The sequence below is a fragment of the Canis aureus genome, chromosome 15 (assembly GCF_053574225.1).
Source record: "Canis aureus isolate CA01 chromosome 15, VMU_Caureus_v.1.0, whole genome shotgun sequence".
NCBI lineage: Eukaryota > Metazoa > Chordata > Mammalia > Carnivora > Canidae > Canis > Canis aureus.
In genome coordinates, this window is record NC_135625.1 from 20401521 (window position 1) to 20427009 (window position 25489).

Consider the following 25489-nt stretch of genomic DNA (forward strand, 5'->3'; position numbering starts at 1 on the left):
TTCAATGCAAAAAGACAGGCCCTAAGTACTGAGGACAGCTTCTGGGAGGCCCCAGGTCCCAGAAAGAAGACTGAGGTAGACTAGGAACCCAACACGTATTTCCTATTACTGAAAACGTCTTGCGTGTGGGCCTGGTATGTGACATAAATACAAAATTTTAGCCATACATATGAGCCTATGGGTGAGGAGAGGAAAAGCACAGAAGTGGGTAGAATGGGCACATGGTAGAGAGGGAGATAGTGGGGTGGCTTTGGACTCCCTCCACAGTCACACCAGACTTGGGCTTAACTCATGCTCTTGACTCCTACTACCCATGTGACCTCGAGAAAAGGCATTTTCACTGGAAACGTCCATTTCTTCCATGTGAAATGGAGCTAAGTAACTATCAGGGATACAGCCTCAGTGAGTGAAGTAGAGAGCTCACGGAAAACGCACAGCCGAGCGCCTGGCTCAAGGTGAGCACTAGAAAGAGGAGGCCATTCTGTCCTCACGGTAAGAACCTTCCAGGGTTTCTTATGGTTGAAATGGGAGTAAGTTTGGGTCCCCAACAAGCAATGATCCTTTGCCAGCCGTGTCCCATGGTGGTCCTCTCAAGTAGACACAGACAAAGTCAGGCATCATGCCCATTAAAAATTTAACTATATATCATATTCATTTATTATCAATCCACAGGATAATTTGATTGCTACATGAGCTCATAAAAGCTTTTTCACCTTTACAAAATTAAAAAAAAATGTGCCACAAGGATGTAATAACAACTGCCGATAAACAAGAAAAGGAATCTTAAAATTATAAATTTGCTGTAGAAAAGATAAAAAACAATTATATTTTCTTTAGAATTTTACCTTGAATAAAATATTCCCCTGTATAAAAAATAAAAAAGCTTGCTCTGGTTAGAATTAGAATATTTTTGTCTTCAAATCTGGGAATTTGCATAATATCTCCATGATAGTTTTCCTTTGTACCGCGTGGCATTCAAGCACAGCAGATTAGATTTTCTTTTTCTTTTTTTCTTTTTTTTTTTTTAAAGCAGTCTTAAAAAAATGGGACATCTGTGGAGAAGCTCATTTTCTTCTTCTCCTCCTCAGGGATGTGGAACACAGCCTCTGCGGGGAGGAAAAGGAGGAAATGAACTGGATGGGCTGGGCCGGGAGGCGGGACAAAGGGCCCAGAAGGGGGGGCCGCTGAATGTGTTGAGAAATAGAGCAAGATCACAAGAAGAAGGTCTATCTGTAAGTGCTTTAAGATAAGGTGCAGAAGCAGACTGCAACGTCGCTAGTACTGCCCTATGTACATATTCACAAGAATAAAAAATTCCAGCTAGTTCACATTTTCTCATCCGTTCTGAGGCATCCACTCCACCATGCTGGCCTTGACCGCAGGCAATGCAGCACCTCGCTGCCCGTGTGGGTGTTGGTCCTATGACGTCCTTGAACTTGAGGGAGCAGCCCTGGGAGATCCAGCAGGCTCTAGAGATACACGTCTACCAATGGGCTGGAGTCCTGAGTTAAAAAGAAGCTCCAGTACTGGAGTTGGACACAGCAATCAATGTTCTATTGTCAAGGCTTTTTCCCTTAGATTTGTCTAAAATGGGTGTCAGAGAGAAAAATAAAATACAAACAAACAACAAAACAAAGCCAAGAAATCCCAACAACCACCAGGGGAAGTCAAAGGCTTAACAGCTCTTGACTCGGGCCTGGGTGATATCTGATGTTTTCTTGATGACGCTGGCCCGAGTCTCCCGGTCTGGCCGACTGCTGCTGGGCGCTGGGGTCACGGAGGGAGGGAGGGGGAGGTCTGGTAAAGTGGGCCATGAGCTGTTGTAAGGCACCGGACAGCTCTCCTCTTTGATGGTGACCTGGAGGTCAGGTTTGTTGGAAGTAACGAAGGTCGCCATGCTGGGCAGCAGGTAGGTGCTTCGAGTCCCCATGTTGCTGAGGTACTGTTTGCCTTCAATGTTCCTCTTCCTCCAGTGGGGTCGTCCCTTTCAAAGAGAAGAAGCAAGATACATGTTTGTTCTTGGCCTTCAATCAAACGGCTCTTTATAAACAAAAATGCACCACTATTCCCACGTGTCAGTGTGTTAACTGAGGTTCTTAGGAGGCATGGAATGAACAGAAGCTTAGCGACTTGACATCCCTCAACTGAGACCCACACCCGGCTGTGCACATCCCAAGCAATGGTTTCTCTTCCCTTTTTTTATCAATTCCCATTTGCTACCTCCCAGAAAAAAATGGCCAAAACTGTTCTATGAAGGCAGGAAAACAAGGCAGGAACTTGGTTTCTGGTTCCGCTCTCCTGCAGGCCCCCCAGCCTGATCATGAGGTAGGTCTTAGGTCATCATGGCTGGTTTGTCACAGAGTCTTGCTTCCTCACTCATGGCCCAATCCAATCTTTTGAGTCAATCTGCGCTTTCCGAGAGAGAGGGAAATGAGGAACTCGGAGGGTGAATGCCTTTCCACCGCGTTCAAACGGGTACAGCGTAGAGCTCCAGCGTGCCAAGCAAACAGAGGGTCTCGGCGGGGAGGGGCGGCTACACTCCAAAGAAGGAGCTGGAATTTCTGACCTTGAAGAAACAGGGTTGGAATGTATGTGAGCATCTACACTTCCTGTCTTTTCAGAGTTCCTGGACTCCACTTGAAGTATTTCCTACACTGAAAAATCACGACTTGAAACACCCATTAGCCAGTCAGTCTCTCTCTCTCAAACACAGACACAAAGCAGGCGGTTACAGCCATTTCCTGCCATTGTGTGAGCCCAGCCTAGAGCAGGGGGAATGGGGAGCAGGCGACTGCGAATCCAGACTGCACGCACACCTAGGCTCTGGGCACGGATCACAGAGGAAGGGGACTCCGGGTAAACATGGAGATGCTTTTGCTCAGCACTTGCTGCCACCTACTTCCGGTCACTGCTTTTGGCCACTTGGACCAGCTGTTTCTGCTGGTGAACTAGGATGTTGAGGGTGGGGAGCACCTCAACAATTCCTGGCCTCCACTCCGGTCTCTATTTCCTGCCGTCATAGCCTCTTTTTCTAATAGCAACCTCTTCCTCTTTCCCCCCGTTCGGTTCCCAGAGATTAAATTTATAATTCAAAACCCAGAAGTACGGTAATTTTCATGCTGTGTACATTTTACGACACACACACACAAACCCCCGCACCCATACACAAACTCCTCCAGGAGAACTCGTGATCAAACGTAGAGAAACTTAAGGAGCAGCAGGGAAACCGAAGTGCTGGTGGGAAAATGCTTCCCCGCAGCGCCTGTCGGAGCCAGGTGGCGGCCATGCTTACCTCGACGCTCTCTTCGTCACTGGGCACACTATCGGTAGTTTCGCTTTCTGTTCACAGAGAGAAAAACACAGGGCCATCATTCCTGCCGCTCCAACTGCTGTGTGGCTCAGGCAGTGTTTAAAAAAAATATATCAGCACTTCTTTTTTGTTGTTGTTCAAAAGAGAAATGGGTCAGTGAACTCATGATCTTCACCCTCTTTGTGCAAAAGGTCAAACAGACAGTTTGTACTCGGGAGATGCTAGAGTGGGTTGTCCTTCTCTGATTTTGGCCCTTCGGTCGAGGGTCGCTCGCTCTCCAAGGGCCAGGCTATGTGTTCTCATGGCCCCTACCTCCCAGGACTGGGGCCAATCTGCCCTCCGCTCCCCAGGACCTCTGCTCACTCCTGCGTCCACCTCACCCCCTTCCCTCAGGGCTGCTCTATCCACACGCCCCACTCGTGCTTTCTTCCAATCCCTGTCGGGTTAGTTCCATTTAAGTCCCAGCCCAGAGCCTCCCTGGAGCACCCCCCCACTTACTCGGGCCCTCCTTTACCCCATATCCCTTTCAGACTTTTATCCTAGGTTTACAAAGTTGCACCCTCCACCTGGGTTGCTGTGGGGGACAGATTCTAGGGCAGCTCCTGTGATCCTCCTCTCCTGCTGTTTCCTGGCTTGTTGGGATTCCCTCCTCTGGAATGCAGGGGGGGAGGGGACCTGCGACTTGGTTTGAAGCAACAGAACACAGTGAGCGATGGATGGATGTATGCAACTATGTTAAGTAAGCCTGAATCCTGTCTCCTGAGGAGACTTTCTCCCTTGTTGGCTTTGAGGAAACAAGGAGCCATGTTGGGAAGGTTTCCATGACAAAAAGCCAACCAAACAAAAAACAACCTAGAAGCTGCTTCCAGCCAACAGCCAGCAAGAAACTGAGGCTCTCAGTCTGACAACCTGCAAAGAGCGACATTCCACTCCAAACCACATTCCACTCCAACCACGTGAGCTTAGAAGCAGACCTCCTCCCCGCCATTCCACCCCGATGCCTGCCGGATGAGCAAGTAGCCCTGGACCATACCTGGACGGCAGCAGGGCTGCGCAGGCAACGTGCAGAGCAGAGAGCCCAGCTAAGCCATGCCTGCACTCCTGACCCTCAGAAACTGGGCTGGGATAATACATGTGTGTTGTTGTCTTAAGCCACTGAGTTTGTGGTTCTGTTGTTACGCAGCAACAGACAACTAATCCGGTTACCATCCTGATTCGGTCTGCCCGTTGGGAGACGCCGAGCAGGTTGCCTAACTTCACAAAGTGCAATTTCCTCATCTGTAAGATGGGAGTATGAATGTCTCCCGAAGAGGGTTAAGTGATGAATCAGTGTGAGGATGTGTGGGAAAAGGCCTAGCACAGGGCCCGGCCCACAGCTCGAGAAATGATAGCACACCGTTGTCCTCAGCTCGTCAGCCTTGCTCAACCTTGGATTTGCACAACACACTAGATTAACAGAGTCAAAGTTAATAGCCAGCGATTACACATCACCTGTACGTAGAACACAGGATTTTTTTTTAACTTAAAAAACCTAATTTTTTAAGTACAAAGTTTTTAATTCTTTAAGAAAATTGATGGTGTGCAGCTCTTCAGTGTTGATGGCATTGAGAAATGAAAGCACCAGGGGTAGGGAAATACACTGCCCCTTAGAGAGCCCTGACTCTGGGTCATTCCTTTATAGACAAGGGCTAGAGAAAGCATGATAGTGAACAAAAGAGAGAGCCTTGGGCCGGGGCCGTGTCGGCACCTTTGCACGCAGGTCTGGTTAGCCCTCACAGAGATCCTCAGCTGGGAAGCAGCTCCTATCACCCCCCTTACGTAGAAGGGCTCATGTGTGCTCCAGCACCTTCTACCTCTTTCCATCCCAAACCTACTGAGCGACTGACCTCCAGTCTCATATCTGGCCAGTGGCAAAGCTGGGACCATAGGGCTCCAGCCCACATGGAGCCCTTTTGACCATTCGGAGCACTAGCCCCAGAGCAGGATCTCTATGAATTAAAGGTTAAATAACAAATGGATAAACTGAGCCACAGGTTCCTCCCTTAAACAAAGCAAGCGAGAATGCTGACCACACGAGGCCTGCCCTGGAGCCTTTTTCCACACAAGGTCAGCCACTGTTTTCCAGCGACATCCCCTGGGCATGAGCGATCCCCCCCAGAGCTGACCAGGGGCCCCTAGAGCACAGGCCTGGCCTCTCCTCTTCTCAGGCTGAGCAGACTTCCCCAGAGCACCCCCAGCTGGAGCAACAGCCACCCGGAGAAGGCTTTGCCTGGGCTGATGATGACCCTACCCCTCCAGACAAGCTGACAGTACCAGGAGGCCTAAGAAATGCTTCCACCCCAAAACAAGTGAAAAACCCTGCTCGCATAATCCTCGGGCTAGCTCAGTATCCCAAGGAGGCAGGGATCAGTATCGCAGCTCCCAAGAAGAATGAGGAACAGAGATATTGAGAAACCTGCCAAAGTTGTGGCCTGAGTCAGCAGAGAGGAGAGAAAACAAAACTGCACATCTGATTCCAGGGCTCTGGGCACCGAAACACAACAGCAGCTCTGCTTCCTGAGCGCTCCTGCTGCTCCGGCTGAAATTTCAAGATCCCCTTTCCATTTTTATGCTCAGCTTTCTCGGTGCTCTAAAGCCAGGGTTTCTCTTCCTTTCATACATGTCTAGACCCCCTTTGCTCCTAATTACCTCCCAGAAACGCCATCATCTTCTGTTCCTGTCTCCCTTCAAATAGAAACAAACACACAGACGCCAACGGACATGTGTTGCGGGGAGGAGAGCTGGAAATATGTGGACACCAGGGTTCTGGGATTCCAGCACAGCCCCAGCCCCAGCTGCAGGAGGGCCGAGAAGACGCAGACCCTGGGCAGACTACTTGGTTAAGACCTTTGCAGAGACCATGAACGTGATCAGAACGTTCACTGCTCTCATGAGAGACTCCCCAACCCTGGGAAACGAACAAGGTGGGGGGACAGGGGGACTGGGTGATGGGCACTGGGTGTTAGGCTATATGTTGGCGAATCGAACTCCAATAAAAAAATATACAAAAAAAAAGAGTTCATTGCCCTTAAGCATCCAGTTTTCAAAACTTCAGGAAACAGTTTGAGACAAGAAAAGCCATCCGTGGTCTGAGCTGAAATTTTCAGCTAACGCAAATCTTAGTGGAGAGCAGGGCTTCTAAAATAAGATCATCTGCTTCTGAAGTAACTCTAAAGACTCTCCATTATTAGCAAGCTGAGATTTCTAGTTTTTATTGTTTAAAACAACGGCCCTGTGCGCCTGTGACCCAGGAGCAGGAGATGCCCGAAGCTCCGGCCTGAGGACCCGAAGACCCTCCTCTCCCAAGTAAGCACGGCTTCCCCGACGTCACTGGTTCACGGTGCTTTGTTGGGTGTCCACGAGCCCATGTCCCTCTGTCCCCTTGGTTTTCCTTCACTGTTGCCATTCTCAAGATCCCTTCTTATATCACAAATGAACTCACTGCAGCTGCATATCAGCCTGCACTGTTATTTCATTTTCCCTTTCGATGAGTTTGGATTTGGGTTTTTTTATTGGTTGTGAATACAACGGAATGAGAAAAAATTGGAGTCGCTTCACTAGCGCGGCACGACTGAATGGAAAGTATTTACAGAGCAGTAACAGGTACATGAGTAGCTCCTTTCAACACTGTGGTCCCAGTTCCCCTGAAAGTGACTGGTGAGAGGGAAGGGGATCAACCCTTGGGCGGGTTGATCTCAGAGATCCTTCTTCCAGAGCTGTGGTTCTAGGATGACACTAGTCTTACGTTCACACACCGCTTCAGCCCAGTTTTTATTGTCAAACCACCTCAGGAACATTCCAGAGAGGGAAACAGGATGTTTAATGTTTAAGCCTTTTTGCATTCTGACATCCGGGCACATTTTCTGGAAGGTTCTTGTTCAACAAGTTTTATTAATAAGATTGACAAGAATTTCTTTCCCTCGATCCTTTCCTCAACTCACTTAGGAAAGCTCAGTCAAAAGGTTCAAGTCAGAGTCCTCTTCATTTCAAAGCACTTCTACCTTAGCCTCACCCAACAAAATGCAAGCCTGCTAGGGTTTCCATAAGGGCCCAAAGTCTTACTGCCAATTGTTGGTCAGTCCACTCTCTCAGTCATAACCAATTAATCCTTTGTATTTTTTTTTCAAGATTTCATTCATTTATTCATGAGAGACACGCACACACACACACACACACAGAGAGAGAGAGAGAGAGAGAGGCAGAGACACAGGCAGAGGGAGAAGCAGGCTTCATGCAGGGAGCCTGATGTGGGACTCAATCCCGGGACTCCAGGATCACACCCTGGGCCGAAGGCAGGTGTTAAACTGCTGAGCCACCCAGGGATCCCTAATCCTCTGTATTACGCTCTCTTCTCCATCCTCTCGTCCAGCCCTCCACAAAATACTACTATGGCTTTCTCTTACTAAACCATCGATAACCTAGTAAAATCCTGGTGCCATACATACAAGAGGCAAGAGCCCACTATATAGCAGACTTTTAAAGATAAAACGACTGTCCACCGGAGTTTCCCAAGGTTGGGCTCGGGAGATCTCTCTCCAGGATGAAAGTTTTAAGAATCCAACGAGAATTTTATATTGTCTTAAAACACCCAATGCAAGTACTTCCACTCAAAGAAACCACCTCTTTTCTTGCTCACCACAAAATTTAAACCATAGAGAAGACAGACTTGCAAAACGGAATGTGGTTTTGTAATACTACTGGATTATATTTCAATGATCAGGAAGGGTAAAAAAAAAAAAAAAAGAAAGAAAAAAGAAAAATAACAAAACAACAGCCTCCACATACCAGTTTCCTAAGCAAGTGAATGAAATGGTGAGAGGAAGTTGAAATTCAGTTGAATTTCAGTCCAAACAAAGGAAGCTTATCACAAAAAACAGACAAGCAGCCTCTCCTATCAGGGAACATAACGTAAGAAGGGTGAATTACAACCAAAAAAAGCTGCCTTTCGAGGCAGAATGTTATCAAATTCCTTGACCGGAAGACTTTAACCAGCTACTCCGTTAAATTTTCCTAACAGGTAAACTTCGGGTCTGTAAGTTCTGGAAAGGCAGCAGTGAGGAAACATCTTGGCTCCAACCGGTGAGCCTCACTCCAAAAGGTTCTGGAGAATTCAGACAATGAAAACAAGGGAGAGAACGAAAGGCCAGACTGAACAGCCAGGCTCCAACAAAGCTCCTGCTGCCTGCCAGCCTGGCAACTGGGATCCTTCTTTTCAAATCTATGCAAATGTCCTGAAAAGGGTAATGAAATTTTCATTTCTCTCTGCATGGATCAGCTGTTCCTGGGATTCTTCTGCAGAGGCAAAACGCCACTGAGGGCAGACCAGCAAGAAAGACGTCTTTCCAGAACCCTCGAGAAGGCTTCAGGAAGTCTTCAACAGATAAACAGAAAAGTCTATTCTAAAGTTCCAACCCTTGAAAAACAAAAAACACCCAAACTCACATGGGGTGGCATCATGCCCCGCAGCAGCATGATGTAGAACAAAGTCACACATTTTCAGCCATAGCTATGTAAATATAAGCAAAGGAGCCTAGTGTCATCTCAACTGTAAAATTAAGGCATAAACAGGCTGCTCTGTTCCCCCCCCCACGCCCCCCATCGTAGGCCGTGGATCTCAGGGCCGTGGATGTGTTCCCAACCACGGAGCCCCGTGGATTGTCCGGGGCAGCACCACAGTGGGAGGGTTAAGAACAGGCATTTGGCACCAGCCACCTGTAGGCAGAGTCTATCCGTGTTGCCAATTGTTCTTCCCTGGACACACTGCTTTGCCCACAACTGGCCTTAGGTTCCTAATTTTTTTTTTTTTAAAGATGTAATAATGATGATACCCAGGCTGACAGGGTTCTTCTCCTGATAATTAAGCAAAGTCAGTGGATTCCAAGCAGTTAGCACAGGTCCTGGGGCACAATAAACAGACAACACACAGCAGTTATTTATCCCTGGAGCCTGGCAAAGGCCAAAACGGAACTCTGATGCGTAGGAGCTCAAAGCGTGATGAGTAAACCACTAATGACAAGCTTATCCTGTTTGACAGATTATAAGCTTCCTGTAGCCAAGGTCTGCTCTCACATCCCCTTCGCGTTCCTGGCATGGAACAAAGTGAGGATCTCGAGGACCTTACGTGAAACCGGCCAATCACAGAAGGACAAACGCTGCGTGAGTCCACTCTCCTCAGTTTCGGAGAGTGGCCTAGTCCACAGAGGCAGAAAGTGGAGCGGGGGGCTGCCAGGGGCTGGGGACCTGGTGTTGACCGGGGACAGAGTTTTAGTTTTGCAAGATGAGAAAGTACTGGAGCTGGGAGGTGGCGATGGTTGCACAACAACGCAAATGCAATTCCTGCCGCCAAAATGTGCACTTAAAAATAGCAAAAATGGCAAATTTTGTGCTATGTCCATTTAACCACAGGTTAAAAAAATAAGCTAAAGAGATAGAAAGCGGGTGTTCAGGCGAAGAGAAGGGTCGCTTAGTGGCTGACAATTCACAAAGAACCTGTCATTTGAATCAACCTAATTCTACTACTGTGTGCCAGTCACCAGAGCGTCATCCTAAGTGAAGGACGCTCTGTCTGGCAGCACAGAAAGGATCCTGGGAAGTGTATTAGAGCTGCCTGTACTGACTCTTGATAGGGCCTCTTTTTTTCTCTCTATTTTTAACGTTCGCAAGCAATAACATTGACTCAGAATTTATATTTCCTAATTATCGAGTCTGCAGAAAATTAAACGGAGATCATGGGACAGTGTAAGACGATGTAATGGTGGCAGATGAAGGAGCCACCACTTTGTTGCGTAAGGATGGAAGAAACAACAGAATCCGGTTCTGATCCTAGGATTGTCTGAGTCAACTTCTGGGTTGTTATGGGGCCCTCCCCCGGGGAATCAGATCTGGGCTCAGGCACCTGGCCTGATTAGAAGCTGTATTGAACTGAAAAAGAAGGGGAAAAAGTAAACATGGTGGGATGGAATGTGGCTCGAGGTCTCCAGGTTGGGTTCAAGTCCTGACCAAACACTCACTGACCATGTTATGTTCCCTAGAACACATGCCTTCCCTTCCAGAAATTCTGTAGGAGCTGAAAGGGATGGTCTTCGAGGTTCGATCCAGCTTGGTCAAACTCAGATTCCACTGGAAACACCCTTCCGGATTTCTTATAATTTATGCAATAACATAGACTTCGACGAACTACTTCTCCCAAGAAATATTGTTAGTCATGCACGAAAAAGTTATGGGTGATCGAGTAAAGAAATGCTGTGGCCGTGTCTTCCGAGAACAAAAGTACCCAAGAAGATGTTCGTGGAGAAAACAAAGCAAGAATAATCCCCAGGATGGAGAAGTGAAGCAGGTGCCCCCCGCCCCCCGAAGGACTGCCCCACACCCATCCTTGCTCAGCTCCAGAGGTTCCCTCCAACCCTCTTACCTGCGTAGGAAGACACGGGGGAAATCTGCAGAGGGTAGAGCTCACTCATGCTGACCGGCTGCTCGTCACTCTCGGTGGTCACCTCTACAACTTGGCAAATGTCCGGAGGATTAGTGACAATCTCTTGATCGTCGATGTTGCTGTCCAGATGTGACTGTCCTACAACTTCAAAGAGATGACAGCCATCATGCCCTGATGCCTGACTCACGACTCTAGCACGCACTCTCAAGGAAGACAAGCTTTCCCCAGAGTTGAATCATCAGGAATCAGATTCTCAGCCACATGTCATCTGCCGTGAAACTGAAGAACAGCCTTAGCTTTGGGTTTATGTCTCCAGAGAAGCATCTTGCCAGTATCCTGCCTCCCGGGGCTATTTCCAGCGTGCTGGCCAATGGTGCTTACACGTGGCCATGTCCCAAACTCAATCCAGTCATAGCCAAGCCTGCAGGACCAAAGGCTGCAGCCAGAGCTAGCCCCAGGGCCAGACAGACAGTGCTTTGAACTTGACCCACTTCTGTCCTCTGCTCTTCCACCGAAGGAAGGAAGCTGCCGTGCTGTTTTCCAGGTCTGGGTCCACAGAGACATAATCAAATCTTACTAAGGAGAAAGGACCACCCAAATCCACTCCACTGCATCCTTTCCAGCTGAGGGTGCTCTGTTTGGGCTCCCAGCCCTTCCCTGCCCTCCGGGCACCATGACCACTGGAGGAAATATCAGAACGACGGAACAGAGCGGCCTAACACAGACCAGCCCCACCAGCTCCCCAGGACACTGACAAGATGAATTCCCACCACCCTGGTTCTGGATCTTGCCTCGACTTGCTTTTAATTAAACTTTTCAGTTTGAGGTCATTGTAGATTCACATACAGTTTGGAGAAATAATAGAGAGATCCTGTGTCCTGTGTGCCTTTACCCAATCTCCTCTAATGGCTACATCTCAGAAAACTCTAGCACAGTATTAGGATATTGACACTGATAACTCTACACTGCTTGTTCAGATTTCTTCACTCCTACCTGTATTCCTCTGTGTGTAGATGTGTGTCTACGTGTGTGTGTGTGTCTACATATGTGCAATTAAGTTTTATGCAATTTTATCACATACAGAGTTTCGTGTGTTTGCCAGCACAGTCAAAATACAAAACAGGTCCATCCTCACAAGCATCTCCTATATACCCACCTCTGTCAGCCTCTCCTCCCCACCGTCTCTGACCCCTGACATCCACTCATCTGTTCCCCACTTCTATAATTTTTGTCATTTCAAGGATGTTTCATAAATGAGCTCACATGGTAACCGTGGGAGATTAGCTCCCCCGCCTCCCCTCAGTATAATTCCCTGGAGATTCATTCAACCTGCTGTGTCTACAGAGCTCCTTTCCCTGCTGAGTACTATTCCATGGTGTGGATATACCACAGTCTGCTTAACTACTCATGCATTGAAGGACTTCTGGGTTGTTTCCGGTCTTAGGCTATTCCAAATACAGCTGCCATGAGGGACATGGCACACATGCCATACAGGCTTTGTATGAACCTAAGCTTCCAGTTCTCTGGGACCAATCAATGCCTAAGAGCACAACTGCTGGATCACATGGGAACTTCATGTTCCATTTTACAAGAAACTGCCAAACTGTTGCTTGACGTGGCTATACTGTTTGACATTCCCACCAGCAATGTGTGGATGGTCTAATTCATGGTCATTCTTGCCAGCTTTTGGTGTTGTCACTATTTTTCTACTTCAGCCACTCTGAAAGGTGTGTAGTGGTATCTCATGGTGGTTTTCATTTCAATGACCCTAAGGCCCTCCCCTACTTTCAAACAGAACTGACCTTATACTTGTTGGCCATTGGCCAAATGACATACCCCTAAAAACTGGCACTGATAAACAAATGGAAACAACAAAGGAGTAATAAGGTTTTCCCAAGGGCCTCAGAATACTTGGCGATCATAGTCAATGTTTTACTCATCCCTGTGTAAGTGATTTCTAACATTTCCACCCATGAGAACGACAAGCAAGCCATCCTAATCCTTTTATCAATTAAGAAGCCCAGTCACAAAAAAAAAAAAAAAAAAAAAAGAAGAAGAAGAAGCCCAGTCACAGAGAGGTAGATTCACCTCTCCGAAGGCACACAGTCCAGATTACGCGCAGCGCTCCCACGTCCCTCACATTTTCTTGACCATCAAGTTAGGCAAAAAGGCCTAACCACATTCCAATCTTCCTGAGAAATCTGCCATCGTGGACAAGTTCTTGTTTTAACTGCTCAGTATTTTAATTGCTCCAGGATTTTTGTTTATAAATGAGTTCCGGTTTTAATTGCTTTTTGGAGAGAGATGAAATGACTAGCACGAGGTGGAGAGAACATGACCTGATTCTATTCAGAGAAGGCTTGAGAGGGGAGTGAGAATTCTCGAGTTCTGGAACGAAGAGAGGAAAGGCACCCGCGAGGCTGGGGGAAGGAGATGTGGGGATGTGATAACCATCCACAAAGCCCTGGCATTCAGAGAGGAAGGGAAATGGAATGTTGTTTAGGTTCTCCTGGAGGGGATGAAATTAAAGAAAAGGACGACAGGCTATATATGGCAGGCAGACTCCCAAATTCTTATTTTATCCTTTGGACCGTCCCATTTGAGCATGAAGAGCATCAATTATGTAGTTCACCAGACACAGACTGAGCACCGACACTGACCTCTCTCAGGTTTCTGCTGCCTCTTCTCCCACGGAAGATAAAACGGTAGGAAAACAAGATTTTCCCAAGTCCTAAAAGCAGTGGGCAGATGGAAACCAAACGGGGCCCGCGTGTATGCATGCGTGTGTCTGAGGAGGGGCTGGCCAAGAGCGATACCCTGCCCAGTAGGGCAATCAAGGTCTTCGACAAATTTGACTGACATCAAAACCACTCTAACTTCCAGAACTTCAAAATTCAATTCTCGGTTGCACCGTCCTTCCAAGTAGACAGCAAGTGAGCTGGTCGTTTATGCAATGGCAGCAGCTCAAGCGTCTTCCCATCGTAACAGCCCCTTGCTCTGACCTGGGATTCTCTCCCTCCCTGCCTTTCCCCATAATGCCCAACTCATTCAACTCACAGAAGATTTATTGTGCATCTACTCTGTAGGAGGCCTTGTTGTCAAGTACTAAGGGGGCAGAGGGCCTGGTTTGTGAGGACTCTGGTAGGGCTGTAGGCCAGCACACAATGCTCTGGAGGTGAAGTTTAGGACAGTTGTGAAGGGAGGGGGGCCGGGGAGAGTCCACACCAAACGAGTTGAGAAAGTGGAGTATTTTTCCCCCCAGTTCGAGGAATCAAAGGCTTCAATGAGGCAGTAACGCGTGGGTTGGGTGGGAAGGGGAGGCTGAGCAACAGGCAGTATTCAGAAGGCCTCTTTCTAGAGCCTTTTCCTGACCACCCCTCACCCCAACCCCCAGAACAGACTGACCTCTCCTTCCAGATTGCCTCTCACCCACTTGCCCCCGCTGCTTGTCCAAAATTACAATGTGACACAACCTCGTGACACTTCCCTGACTTTCTACCCCATATCACAAGTTAACTTTTTATTTGTACGCATCACTTCCCAACCAAATTGTGGCTCCTGAGAGAGTTGAGAACCGGGATTAAAACTTTCTGTACCAAGGCCTAGCACAGGCTCAGGACTCATGCCTGAGAACAGCTCAGTGAACCTCTGCTAAACACACAGATGAATGAAACAGACCGAGGCTCACGGACTGGAGCCAGGGTCCCATAGGAGATCAGGACCACTTGCAGATGCCGGATGTGGCAATGAGAGTCTCCCACCAAATTTTAAGACTCGTGGCAAGTGGGCTTTTCAGAACCTAGAGGAAGTGATGAAGACAGAGTGGGCCGTGGTTGCCAGAAGCTGGGGGTAAGGTGAGGAAATGTTAGGGGGTGATAAAATGTCCTAGGCCTTGAAGATAGTGGTGGTTACACAACTGAGTGCTTCTGCCAGAATTCTAGAACTATACACTGAAGAGGGGTTACTTTGTTGTTTTTTCAATTAACATCTCAACATCGGTGGGAGCCCAACTCACAATCTGCAAGCCCAAAGGAGAAGCAAGGAAGTCCCAACATCTGAGATGCTCTCTGGATGTGCTTTAGGCACTACCCCTAATCAACTGATCGATCTGTCACTCGTTCTCTCTCTCTCTCTCTTTCTCTCTCTCCCTGAACGACTAACCTTTGCCCCAAGGGACGACCTAGACAGTAACACTGACTCTTGACGGTCATGAGACACACACACAGCAAACTGTTAGCAATCTGCTATGGCGAATCAAGTCAGGAGCAGCACCGTGCTAGGTGCCCAAGTATCCTGACTGATAAGTAATAGTAACAAAACCAAACACTTCCTGAGCACTTCTCTTTGCCTCTCCCACTCACCCCTGACCTCCCACCTGGAAGCCTCCACAACCCCATGAGGAAGGTACAATTATGGTCCTCATTCTAGGCATGAGGAAAGGCGTCACGGAGAGTTAAATATTTATTCAAGGTCAGACGGCCAGTAAGTGACAGAACCAGAAGTCAAATTCCACACTCCCAGATGTGGAGGTGCAACTCAAATTCTCCGCAGAACCACCTCTCCAATCAAAAGAGCTCATTAAGTGCCTACCTGGCTGTTCCTGGCTTTCTAAGCCCATCTGGGGATAAAACCTTAAGAATCTCACTTTAATGAAACTCTGGGCTCACAACAGCAGTAGTGACATTGCTTTTCAGCAGCTCTGTATTGGGTGCCAAGGAAATTCTCCAATGATCAGAGGAGCTAGGAATCCACTAAGCTTCTCTAGCACATCAGGTCAGCCCATCAGGAAAAGAGTCACCCACAGGAATGTAATTTTATCTGGACCTAGTTGCTGAGAATTACAACAATATTATTCATGGCTGCTTACTGATGACCAGTTTGGTTCCTTAAAAGGTCATTCTAACTTTATTAACAATTGCTGACGTAACGTAGGGCTCCACCTGAGAAAGCAGTCGCCCCTGTGCCTCACAGAAAGCTTTGAATACCAGAGACTATTAGAAATAAAAATAAGGGTCTCTGGTGGAGGAGGGGGTGGGGTCCCATGTTGGTCCTACCACTTTACAGCTAAAAAAAGCAGAAACCCAGAGAGGCCACAGAGACTGCCAAGGTCACCCAAGTAGCTGTAGGGTTGAGCATAGAGCTTATCGGTGGGCATAGAAAATCAGGCCATCAGCATGGTAGCATGGAGAGAAATTTCTTCTTGATCTCATCCGAAGAATGGAATCTGTTACTCTTAGCGCTGACAATGTGGCACAGATGGAGGCTACTTTCCTTACTCAAATATATTTTAATATACTTTTGATAATATCATCATAATACTATTTAACCACCTTCTCACTATCCAGTGATTTTTTTTCCATTACACTCATTTTGTGCTCCCAACAACCTGTTGAGGTGGGCAGGATCAGCATTATTATTCCCATTTTATATTTCAAGAAATGCAGTCTCAGAATGGCTACGGAATTTGCTCAAGGTCATGTGGTAAGTAAAAATCTACAGAGGTAGGTCTAGAACCTATGTCTTTTAACTTCTAAACTCCGTGTGTATGTGTTTTAAATAAAATGCAGCCATGATTTGGGTTAGAGGCCCAAGATCCACAGTGAGAGACGGTCACTAGGGGGCTAATAATTTCAGAGAATGGACTTCTGTCCTTGCATGGGCCAGACCTCCCCAGCTGCATCAACAAGTTGATGATGTAGGTCAGGGCAAAGCAAGAGTGTGACTGGGGCAGTATCCACTCTTCACTCTCAAGAGCAAACAGTACCACATGCTACCGTAAAGGGAAGTAAAGGGAAGCCAATCACCTGCTCCAATAAAATCTCGGTCAAGTTAATCAATGTATCTCAAGGGTCAATGGTCTGGGAGCAGAGATGTGGGTGAGACTTCTTGGGGTAGCAGCCTACACCTGCCAGCAGAACTGCCAAACATCCATGTCTTCTGGGCTGTGTGGACAAGCCCTAACAGCCGCTGCACAAGGACAACACACATAGCCCACCTCGCTTTCTCACTGGATAGGCACATGGAAGTCAAAATGTTCAGAATAATTCAAGTTCAAAAGCAAATATAAAAGGAGTCACCAGGGACCAGGTCACCAGGATTCTGGGGACCCGAGAGAGACTCCGGTCCTCATCCTGGGGGTAACAGTGAAATGCTGAGATTGGCATTTTTTTTAAATCTCTCTGTATAGAGAATGAATGGGGCAGGGGCAGAATGGAAGCTGAGCCCTGGCAAGAGCGAAGGTGACTGAGGGTACTATCAGAAAAAGAAAGAAGGGGATGGATTTGAGAAATACGAAGAAAGACAGGAGGAGCTGATGATTAATTATAAACACAGTAGGTAGCAAGGGAGAGGAGACGGTGATAAATATAGAGCCCCATAAATAGATGGCAGGTTTCGTGGGCAAAGAAAAACTTCTCAAGATTGTAAACACCATAACCAAACTACTGCCAGGATACTGTGCCGGCACATGGTAACTGAGAGAGTCCCATGCAGTTCCACCTCTGTGACCAGGCTTTCCCAGGTCCAGTTTGCTAAGGAAAAATAAGGTACACTATCAGTTCTGGGTCTGGGTATATTGTGACATTTGGGTTTTACATCTCACTTGGAGTTTCATATTGCTCAGAGTTTTCTAGGAGTTCTAGTAAAATCGGAGGCTTTGTCTCCTGAGGGGCAAACAGCTCAGCCCTCTCCGGAGAAGGCGAGAGGCACACAGCCCACCTAGAAAGAGCACAGAAGACCTTCACTGCCCCCCCTTACGGGGTGGGGTGGGGGACTTTCATCTAAAGAGCCACCTCAAGCTATTATTGATCTTGTAGATGGGAGTTTTTGTTTTGTTTTGTAAAAACATTGCTTACATTGTAAGCACCAGGAAAAAGAGCAGAAAAGAACAGTGAACAAAGGGGCTGGAAAAAAGATGAAGACACAATTCTACAGCCTAGCGTCACCTCTGGCCATCCACAAATCATTATGAATTCTGGTGCCAGAGGCTGCCAACCTTGAGTCATAACCATGAGGCCATCATGGGGACCCAAAGGTGGTCTCTACTTCTTGATTCTCTTCTCTTGCGGCTGCAGTCCTCCCTGGTGATACCGGAATTCCTAAGCTTGTCTACAGGAGCTACCCAAGCCTAACTTTTCAAGACAGTCAAATTTGGAAGCAATTACTCACAAAAGTACATCCTATCAGGTGCATCTTGGGCAGACAAAATCCAAATTGCCTTATTTCCTAATTGCCATCCGTCTAGTCACTAAGGATTGCTTGATTTACTGTGGAGTCATGAATAGTCCCCCTGTTTCACAGCAATCTTTGCTTTATTGAAGGGTGGGGTTACCTTTTATCAAGAAACACAATGGGGTTATAAAGCACTGCCTAGGCAAGTCACACAGAACGTCCGCACCTGCAAACTTTTTACGCTGCCTGGAGATGATTTCAATACAGCTCAGCAAAAAGCACTGCTAACCTGGGCAAGATGCCAGCGGGGTATTGTCAGAACAATTCAACATGTTGCTGGCGTCTTCCGCTTCCTAAAACCAGAAGTCACCCCACACAAAAAAGAATTCAATGCTCAAGAAAAGTAAAAATAAGAATAGAAGGGTTTTGGTTTTTTTTTTTTTTTTACCCCTACCCTTTCAAAGGAAAGCCGGGTCAGGTCTTTGGGCGTGCTAACCTGTGCATTTAATCAGACAGGAGAGATGAACATTAAGAGACACTTGATGGGGTGAGCACTGGGTGTTATGTGTTGGCAAATCGAACTCCAGTAATAATTAAAAAATATATATATATATAAATTAAAAAAAAATAGAACAGAAAAAGAGACAAGTCTTAAGGATTGAGACACCGTGCTCCTTTTGGGTGTGGACAGCCGGCTGAATCAGAAAGGGCCTTCTGCTGTCAAGGACACGAAGGCAAGACCAGGGCCCGGCCCGCCGACAGCCACAAGTGTGCTCATGTGTGCGTGTGTATGCAAGCCTGTGTGTGTCTTCCTGCTGTAATTTGTGGCGAGAATAAAAGCAAAACATAGCAGCAATCAAGCAAGAGTCCCGGTGCCAGGGCAACGGTACGTTCCCTGCTTTGTACTGGATTACGCTCACAGTGACCTCCACCCCGTCTGGAAGAAAACTGCGCTGGGTGGCTGGCCTCCACTGTATTAGCTTATTGATTTTCCATCTCTTTCCCTCGCCTAAGAACCTACCAGACAATGTGAAAAACTGCTATCATCGAAAACACTCGTTTCAGTTCCCAAATTAAATCTTATCAACAACATGTGCTTAGAAAAGCAGAAAGAAAACGCCGGGAAGCCTTCTTCCTCTGGGCCCAAACACAGAACTGGCATGAACTCTGGCTTCAGGACCAAATGAACTAAAAGCAAGAAATGGTGTTGTTTTTAAATAAGGCATTTTTTAAAAGGTTGAGAGAGTTGCTCTCAAATTCCACAGTGGCCTTGGAGTCGGAATCCCTGAGTTTCTCACCTCTGTGCACGAATCACAGAGGCTGGGGATGGCTAATGGATGGATGGTCACCGCGGGAGCGGAGATCGAGTGCTGTGAAGGGTTTAAAACTGGAGACAGTGCTACTGTTAACTGTGATCACAAATGACCCCCTTCTTTAAAATACTTGCATGGGGGCGCCTGGGTGGCTCAGTGGTTGAGCGTTTGCCTTTGGCTCAGGGTGTGATCCCGGGGTCCTGGGATCGAGTCCCTAGCAGGCTACCCATAGGGAGACTGCTTCTCCCTCTGCCTATGTCTCTGTCTCTCTCTCTGCATCTCTTAAGAATAAATAAAGTCTTAAAAAAATAAGATAAAAATAAAATACTTGGCATGGATCCACTTGGTATATTATTACATACCTTTGTAAGGGCCGCCAACTAATTAGAGATATTCAAATTCCTTTTACTGCCATCCACTATTAGTTTATTATTAGGCCAAGGAAGAGACTCATTTAATCCAGCAGGTGGTTTTCCAACCAAACAGGGGCATCCGTCTTTGCCCTGGAAGTAAGGACTCATTAAATGAGCACCAACCCCCATAGCACCAATCATACCAAAGGGCAAAGAACAATCAGCCTGACAGAGAATTTACATGCCAAAGACTCCACCAAATGTTTAAAAAAAAAAAAAGTAAAGAAAACTCTGTATTTGCCATTTTATCTGAGGCTGAATTCACCTCGTAAATGAAGGAGAGCTTAAAACCAACCAGCTCACTCGAAATAGCTGAATCTTAAGAAAAAGTGCCTGGAGTCTTGGCAAACATTTTCTTTCTTTTTTTTTCTTTAAAGGGCTCCACGGGCAAGGCTTTCCAGAGGCTGCCTGCTGGGAAGAGGAAGACAGATGAGAACCCAGGGGGGGTTGAAGCAGCTCCAGGCTAAGGGAGCACTGGTCAGGCAAGGCCTCATTCCCCAGGGGAAGTGGTAACACTGGGGGGGGGGGGGCTGTTATCTGTCCTGCTCTGCTCCCATCCTTCCCTCACGCTGCACTTGCATTCAAGGGATCCCCTGCATACATCCCCCTGCTTCCCAAACTCCAAAACCCAGAGGAAGAGGCGGAGGGGGGATACTGACACTCGTAGCATCTGCAGCCTCCTGTCCTCAGCTGAGGATCCAGACATGAAGGCACCTGGACAGGAGGTCTGCTCTCATCGTTCTGCATGATCTCACCGGTTCTTAGCAGCACCAGAAGCCCTGACTGTCTACAAACTGGAGAAAAGTGTAACGGCCCTATAGGTGCCTTGAGGGCAGAGCCTGGTGCTGGATGCTGTGGCTGGAGGTGGCCTCGCCGCCTGCCGGGGCCTGCACCATCCGGCCGCTCAGCTATGGCTCAGTGCGATCTGGTTGAGGAGAGCCACTCGGGTCACCCTCCTGCCTAAATCCCTCCAAGGGATGGTGTGTACCTCGAGTGTGTATGTATGGAAAACATTTGTGCACGTCACTGTCTCTGAAACTTCAATTTAAAAGAAGTAAAAATTTTTTTGAAACGCCCCCTCCAGCAGTTTGGAGATAAAACCCAATGTCCTTCCCATGGCCTGAAAAGTCCGCAGGACCCCACCCTTCGTCCCTCTCTGACACACCCTCGTGCCCCCCTCTCCCCAGCCTCACCCCACTCCACCACTTGGACTTCCCTAGTCTTCCATGTGGGTTCCCACGTCGGGGTCCACGTCTGGCAGTTCCGGGGCCCCCTCCTCACCCACCCACCTCAGAGGAAATGCCACTCCTTCGAGAAGCTTCCAATCTAAATCTGGCCCCAGATAGTCTCTCTTGTTTTCTTCTTCATAGCATTTTCCACAAATGCTAGTGTCGTAGTTATCCATGGCCTTAGTGAACTGTCTCCTTCCAGGGAACTAGGGTTTGGGCCTGTCCTGTTCCCCAACCTATTGCTAGCACGGAGTCTGGTATACAGAAGGTGCTCAAGAATCTTTGTGGAATCCAAGCGTGCCCTCAGGCTACATGTCTCTGCCTCAGTTCTTTCGTGTGTAAGAGGAGCGCCACTCTTTGCGTCAGGTATGCCACGGAGCAGGTTCCACGAGGACCCAAGAGGACAGTCATCCCTCTTCTTGTTCCCAAATTCAAAGAATAACGCTTTTGTCCATGTGACCAGTTATTGAAAGATGGAGAACCACTAATCATGAGCCACTGGGGGAAAAAAAACCCCATTTCATCTACTGGAATCTCCTGGGAAGTCACTCTTGGCCTATTTTCTTGAGGCTGACCCATCAAAAGTTCCTTTATCGGATCCTCAAAGGCCTTTATTTTTCAGCCCTGAAATCTGGGGCTGGAACTCTGCCCTCTGAGATGGTTCCAAGACCTCCTCCCACTGACTATGTTATTTCAAATCACGTTTTACAAATTTTTAGATCCCAGGGGGCTGCTCGTGTGTATAAAAAAATGAGATGTCAAAACAGTTTACCTATGATGTTCACCGTACTATCCACTTCATTTTTTATAGCTGAAGTCAGGACGGCATACTCAGGAGAAAGATCACTTACTCCATTACTAAGCCCCAAAGATGACTCAACTGGTTCTTGCTAGGAAGAAGAAAAGAAAAAAGAATTGAGAACACTTCCTTTCCCTCCCTCCTTTTTCTTAGTTTAAATTCTACCCTCTGTCTACTTTTCTTTTTCTTTCTTTTCTTTTTTTTTTTTTAAACTGCTAGGGTCATGCTCGTCCCCTGAATACATTCCCTACTAATTTAAATCAGCCTGGAGCTAAAGCAGCGCATTTCTGCATGGAGTACACTGCCAGGTATTTGCCTACTTTCATTTTCCTTCGAGGACATGGTTCAAGCCCATCTGGTTTGCTTTTATGAAAGGCTTACACCTGTAGACTATAGTCTGGGGGCTGCGCGGGGCTGCAGAACTGTCTGTGGGAAGTAGCGTGAGCCTCGCTTCCAGATCCTTCTTCTCTGAGGGAGTGCTCCAAAGGGGCAACTCCTGGCTTTCTCTGGAAGGAATCATGCCACCTCTTTGGAAACCATTTCTGGGGGAAATGTCTGCCTCAACCACCGAGCCAAGAACAGGAGCCCAGGGGACTCTGTGAATGACTTCTCCTCCCATAAGGTTTGTCTTGCACCTTGGCCACTTGAGCACCAGGCCCTGGGTGGGTGGCAGGTGACACAGGCCAGATGGTGCAGGAGGCCTCCTCCCCCAGTGGAGTCCAACTGGGCAACCCCACACCCATGGCTTCCCACAGAGGCCTCCCGAGAGCCTGAAGGTCCCAGGCAGCCCGGGAGTCTACTTGTTCCTACTGATGAAGCGATGCAACAACTTCCTTGCCCCTTAGTGTAGCTCTTGCTTCTGCCTTATTCAAGTGCATCGGAACCCTCCAACCTCTGGGGGAGCCAACCAACTTTGGGGAGAGCCAATTCCTGAGCTGCAGACTTCCAGCATTTTGATGAGAGAGCTCTTGCTCAGGGTAAGATTGCATTTGCATCTATGAGAGGAATTGTGTCAGAAAAAAAAAAAAAAAAAAAAAAGCCACACAGGACAAGTCCTTCGGGAAACCAAAATGAAGAGTGGGGGCAGGGGCGGGCAGAAAGAACAAGCTGGGAGCAGAAGATCATCAGAGGTACAGATGCCTGTGCTTTGAAAAATCCAGAGTGGGGGGCACCTCTAAGGCATGTGGGGTGTTCTGATGGGTTTATGTGCTACCTGGAAATCAACGGTGAACCCCCACCCCCACCCAGCCCCACTGTCGAAATCTTGGGAAAGCCACCTAGGGAAGGTCATGATCCCAACCTGGCAAACTCCCATCATGACAACTGTGACTTGGAAGACATCCCTTCACTACATAGCTCAGTCCTGAGAACCTCCCACCCCGCATGGCTCACAAGAGGCACGACAGGGCGCAGAGGACGGGCCCAGGACAGGGAGCCCCCTGCCCCCCACCCCCAGGTAGCGTCTTTACCCCTTCCTCCTGCAGCGCCTTGCACTACCTCCTTGTATGAGGCCTTCCTGGGGATAACTCGCTTGCCTGTGACTTGAGTCTTCATCCTTTCCCCTCGTCTACAGCCAAACTTCTGACAAGGATCTGCCCTTCCCACCTTCCCCCCCCTCCTTGCACCTCTGCACCCATGACAGAGCCTGGTCTGGCCACCACACCAGCCTTGGCCTTCAGCTCCAGCCCCCGCCTCCAGCCCTGGCCTCTTACTCCAGCCTCCAGCTCCAGCCTCCAGCCCCGGCCTCCAGCTCCAGCTCTTAGCCCCAGCCTCCAGCCCTGGCCTTCAGCTCCAGCCTCCAGCCTCGGCCTCCAGCCCTGGCCTCCAGCTCCAGCCTTGGCCTCCAGCTCCAGGCTCCTGCAGGGCTGCTATGACCAGCCTGCTATCTGCCCAGCTTCGCAGTCATGCAGGACCTGGGGTCAGAGCCTGGCTCTGTCACCTTGTGCTGGATGCAGGAACTCATTTTACTCTCTTCAGCCTCGTCCAGGGCACTATAGACAGCAGTAAACCAAGGGCAGTAAAACAAGGACATCCCAGGGATGATGTGATAATTAAGTGAGATTTAATAGGGACCTGGCACTTACTATCAAGTAAATGCTTCTGATCATCCAAGCCTTAGTCAGGCCAATAAAACTGTTCTCCCAAATACTGTGACCTGTCCTCAGGTGCTGGGGCTCAACCCCACACTCTGACATCCAACAGGGAGGAAGGACGGCACTACCCCTCTCGCCAATGTGACAGTCCCATGTTATTCTAATTCTCCACCTTCTCGTGGCACCTGCCACTCTCGCTGCTTCCTCGGGGGCGTCTTCCCGTCTCCCCACTCCCCCACCCCGTCGTGCTCCACGTGTCACTTGGCCACTTCCTTTCCCTCAATTAGCCCAAAGATCCATGTACAGAACATCAGAAGGAATGATGAAAAGAACCGCTAATCTGTATGGCTTTCTTTCGTTGTTGAGTTATTTCTTACTCATTCTGCTTCTAGATTTCTTATAAAAGTAATGAGGCAGTCGAGACTTGCACGTATTTAAAAACCTAAATTATTCTGATCTCAACTGAAGGCCTCGGAGTGTTTCACATGATCTACTGTTTAATTAGCGGCAAGTGATACTTCTATCACTTTACACTTGAGAAAACATGACTCAGAGACTAAATTAATTTTCCAAGATCACTCTACTTTTAGCTTGAGGAGATGCAAGAACTGAACTCAGTCTCTGGTCACGCCACACGATCCTATTCCAGGAGCTTTCTGCCTTAATAAACCCTGCACTGATCCCAGTGGAGATTCAGAAGGAACTATTTTTGACACCGTTGTAGTCTCCACCCCAACCCCACCTTGTGTCCTGCGCTACTTCTCTATCGGAATGGTACACTCTCTACCATCGGAGACTGAGTCGGACTCTTTTGGACACTGACTCCTCCTGTCCCACTCCTCCCATCCCCTGTTGCTTCTGAAGTCTTCAGTGCCAACCATCTCGTTGGTCCTATCACTCTAGAAGAACAGTATAGTAAACTGAGCAGTGGTAGGTAGCCAGCATCTCTCCGAAAGCTCTCTCTCTATTCAGGGTGCAAGATGAGGTTCTTCACTGTACTCGGTCAAACCTAACTATATACCTTTTTCTTTTTTTAAGCAAGGAACTCAAATGAAAAGAAGGGGTGCACAGTTCTGTATGGAACGTGTGCGCAGAGGTCTCTGTCTAGCATCCTCTGGTCCCATACGGTGCCCACCCCTGCCCCGTCCCCCTGCCTTGCTCTACCGTAGCCTGGCCTCATTAATCCTAGGCCAGCCTCCCTCTCTCTGGCCCCTTTCTTACTTAGATGTAGGTTCACTTATGAGTCAACTAGTTTTGGTTTCTAACCTGCTCCCAGAGGAAACCAAACCGAGACTACGCCTTAGTGCATTAACTTTGCCACGTATGTACGGTGCATTAACTCTGCTTCCGTGGTGCATTCACTCTGCCAAGTATGTATGCCCAAGAACCTTTTTTCACAGCATGGGATCTAAAGTTTGTCTGCAGTTTAAGGGGTTTGGGGCAAAGGCACAAACTGGCACAAGAGGTCCAGGGCAGGAGCCACTCTCTATAGACCTCTAACACAACACATCTTTGTTTGGTCTCTAAAGCTACGCTTGCGGCAGGGGCGTGAGGATGGGCCCAAGTCAGAGGACAGCAAGGACTACTCAGCCCCCTCTGCTCCAAGTCCATTCCATCTCATCCCTAAGCCACAGCCCCCTGTCTAGATGTCACTTTCCTTAAGGCCAAATGCAACGGCCGCCTGAGCTTTT

General features: G+C 48.1%; 1 protein-coding gene across 7 annotated transcripts in view; it reads right to left on the bottom strand.

Moving 5' to 3' along the window:
- Positions 1 to 626: 626 nt before the first annotated feature.
- Positions 627 to 25489, bottom strand: part of IRF2 (interferon regulatory factor 2) — a 79299-nt gene continuing 54436 nt past the window's right edge. For all 7 annotated transcript variants that reach the window (XM_077848682.1, XM_077848683.1, XM_077848686.1 and 4 more), the window contains 4 exons: positions 21679 to 21796; positions 10761 to 10925; positions 3293 to 3339; positions 627 to 1984 (listed from right to left, as the gene is read on the bottom strand). In XM_077848682.1, coding sequence (XP_077704808.1) covers positions 1676 to 1984; positions 3293 to 3339; positions 10761 to 10925; positions 21679 to 21796 — 639 coding nt within the window. In that variant the 3' untranslated portion in view covers positions 627 to 1675. The remainder of the gene's footprint in view (positions 1985 to 3292; positions 3340 to 10760; positions 10926 to 21678; positions 21797 to 25489) is intronic.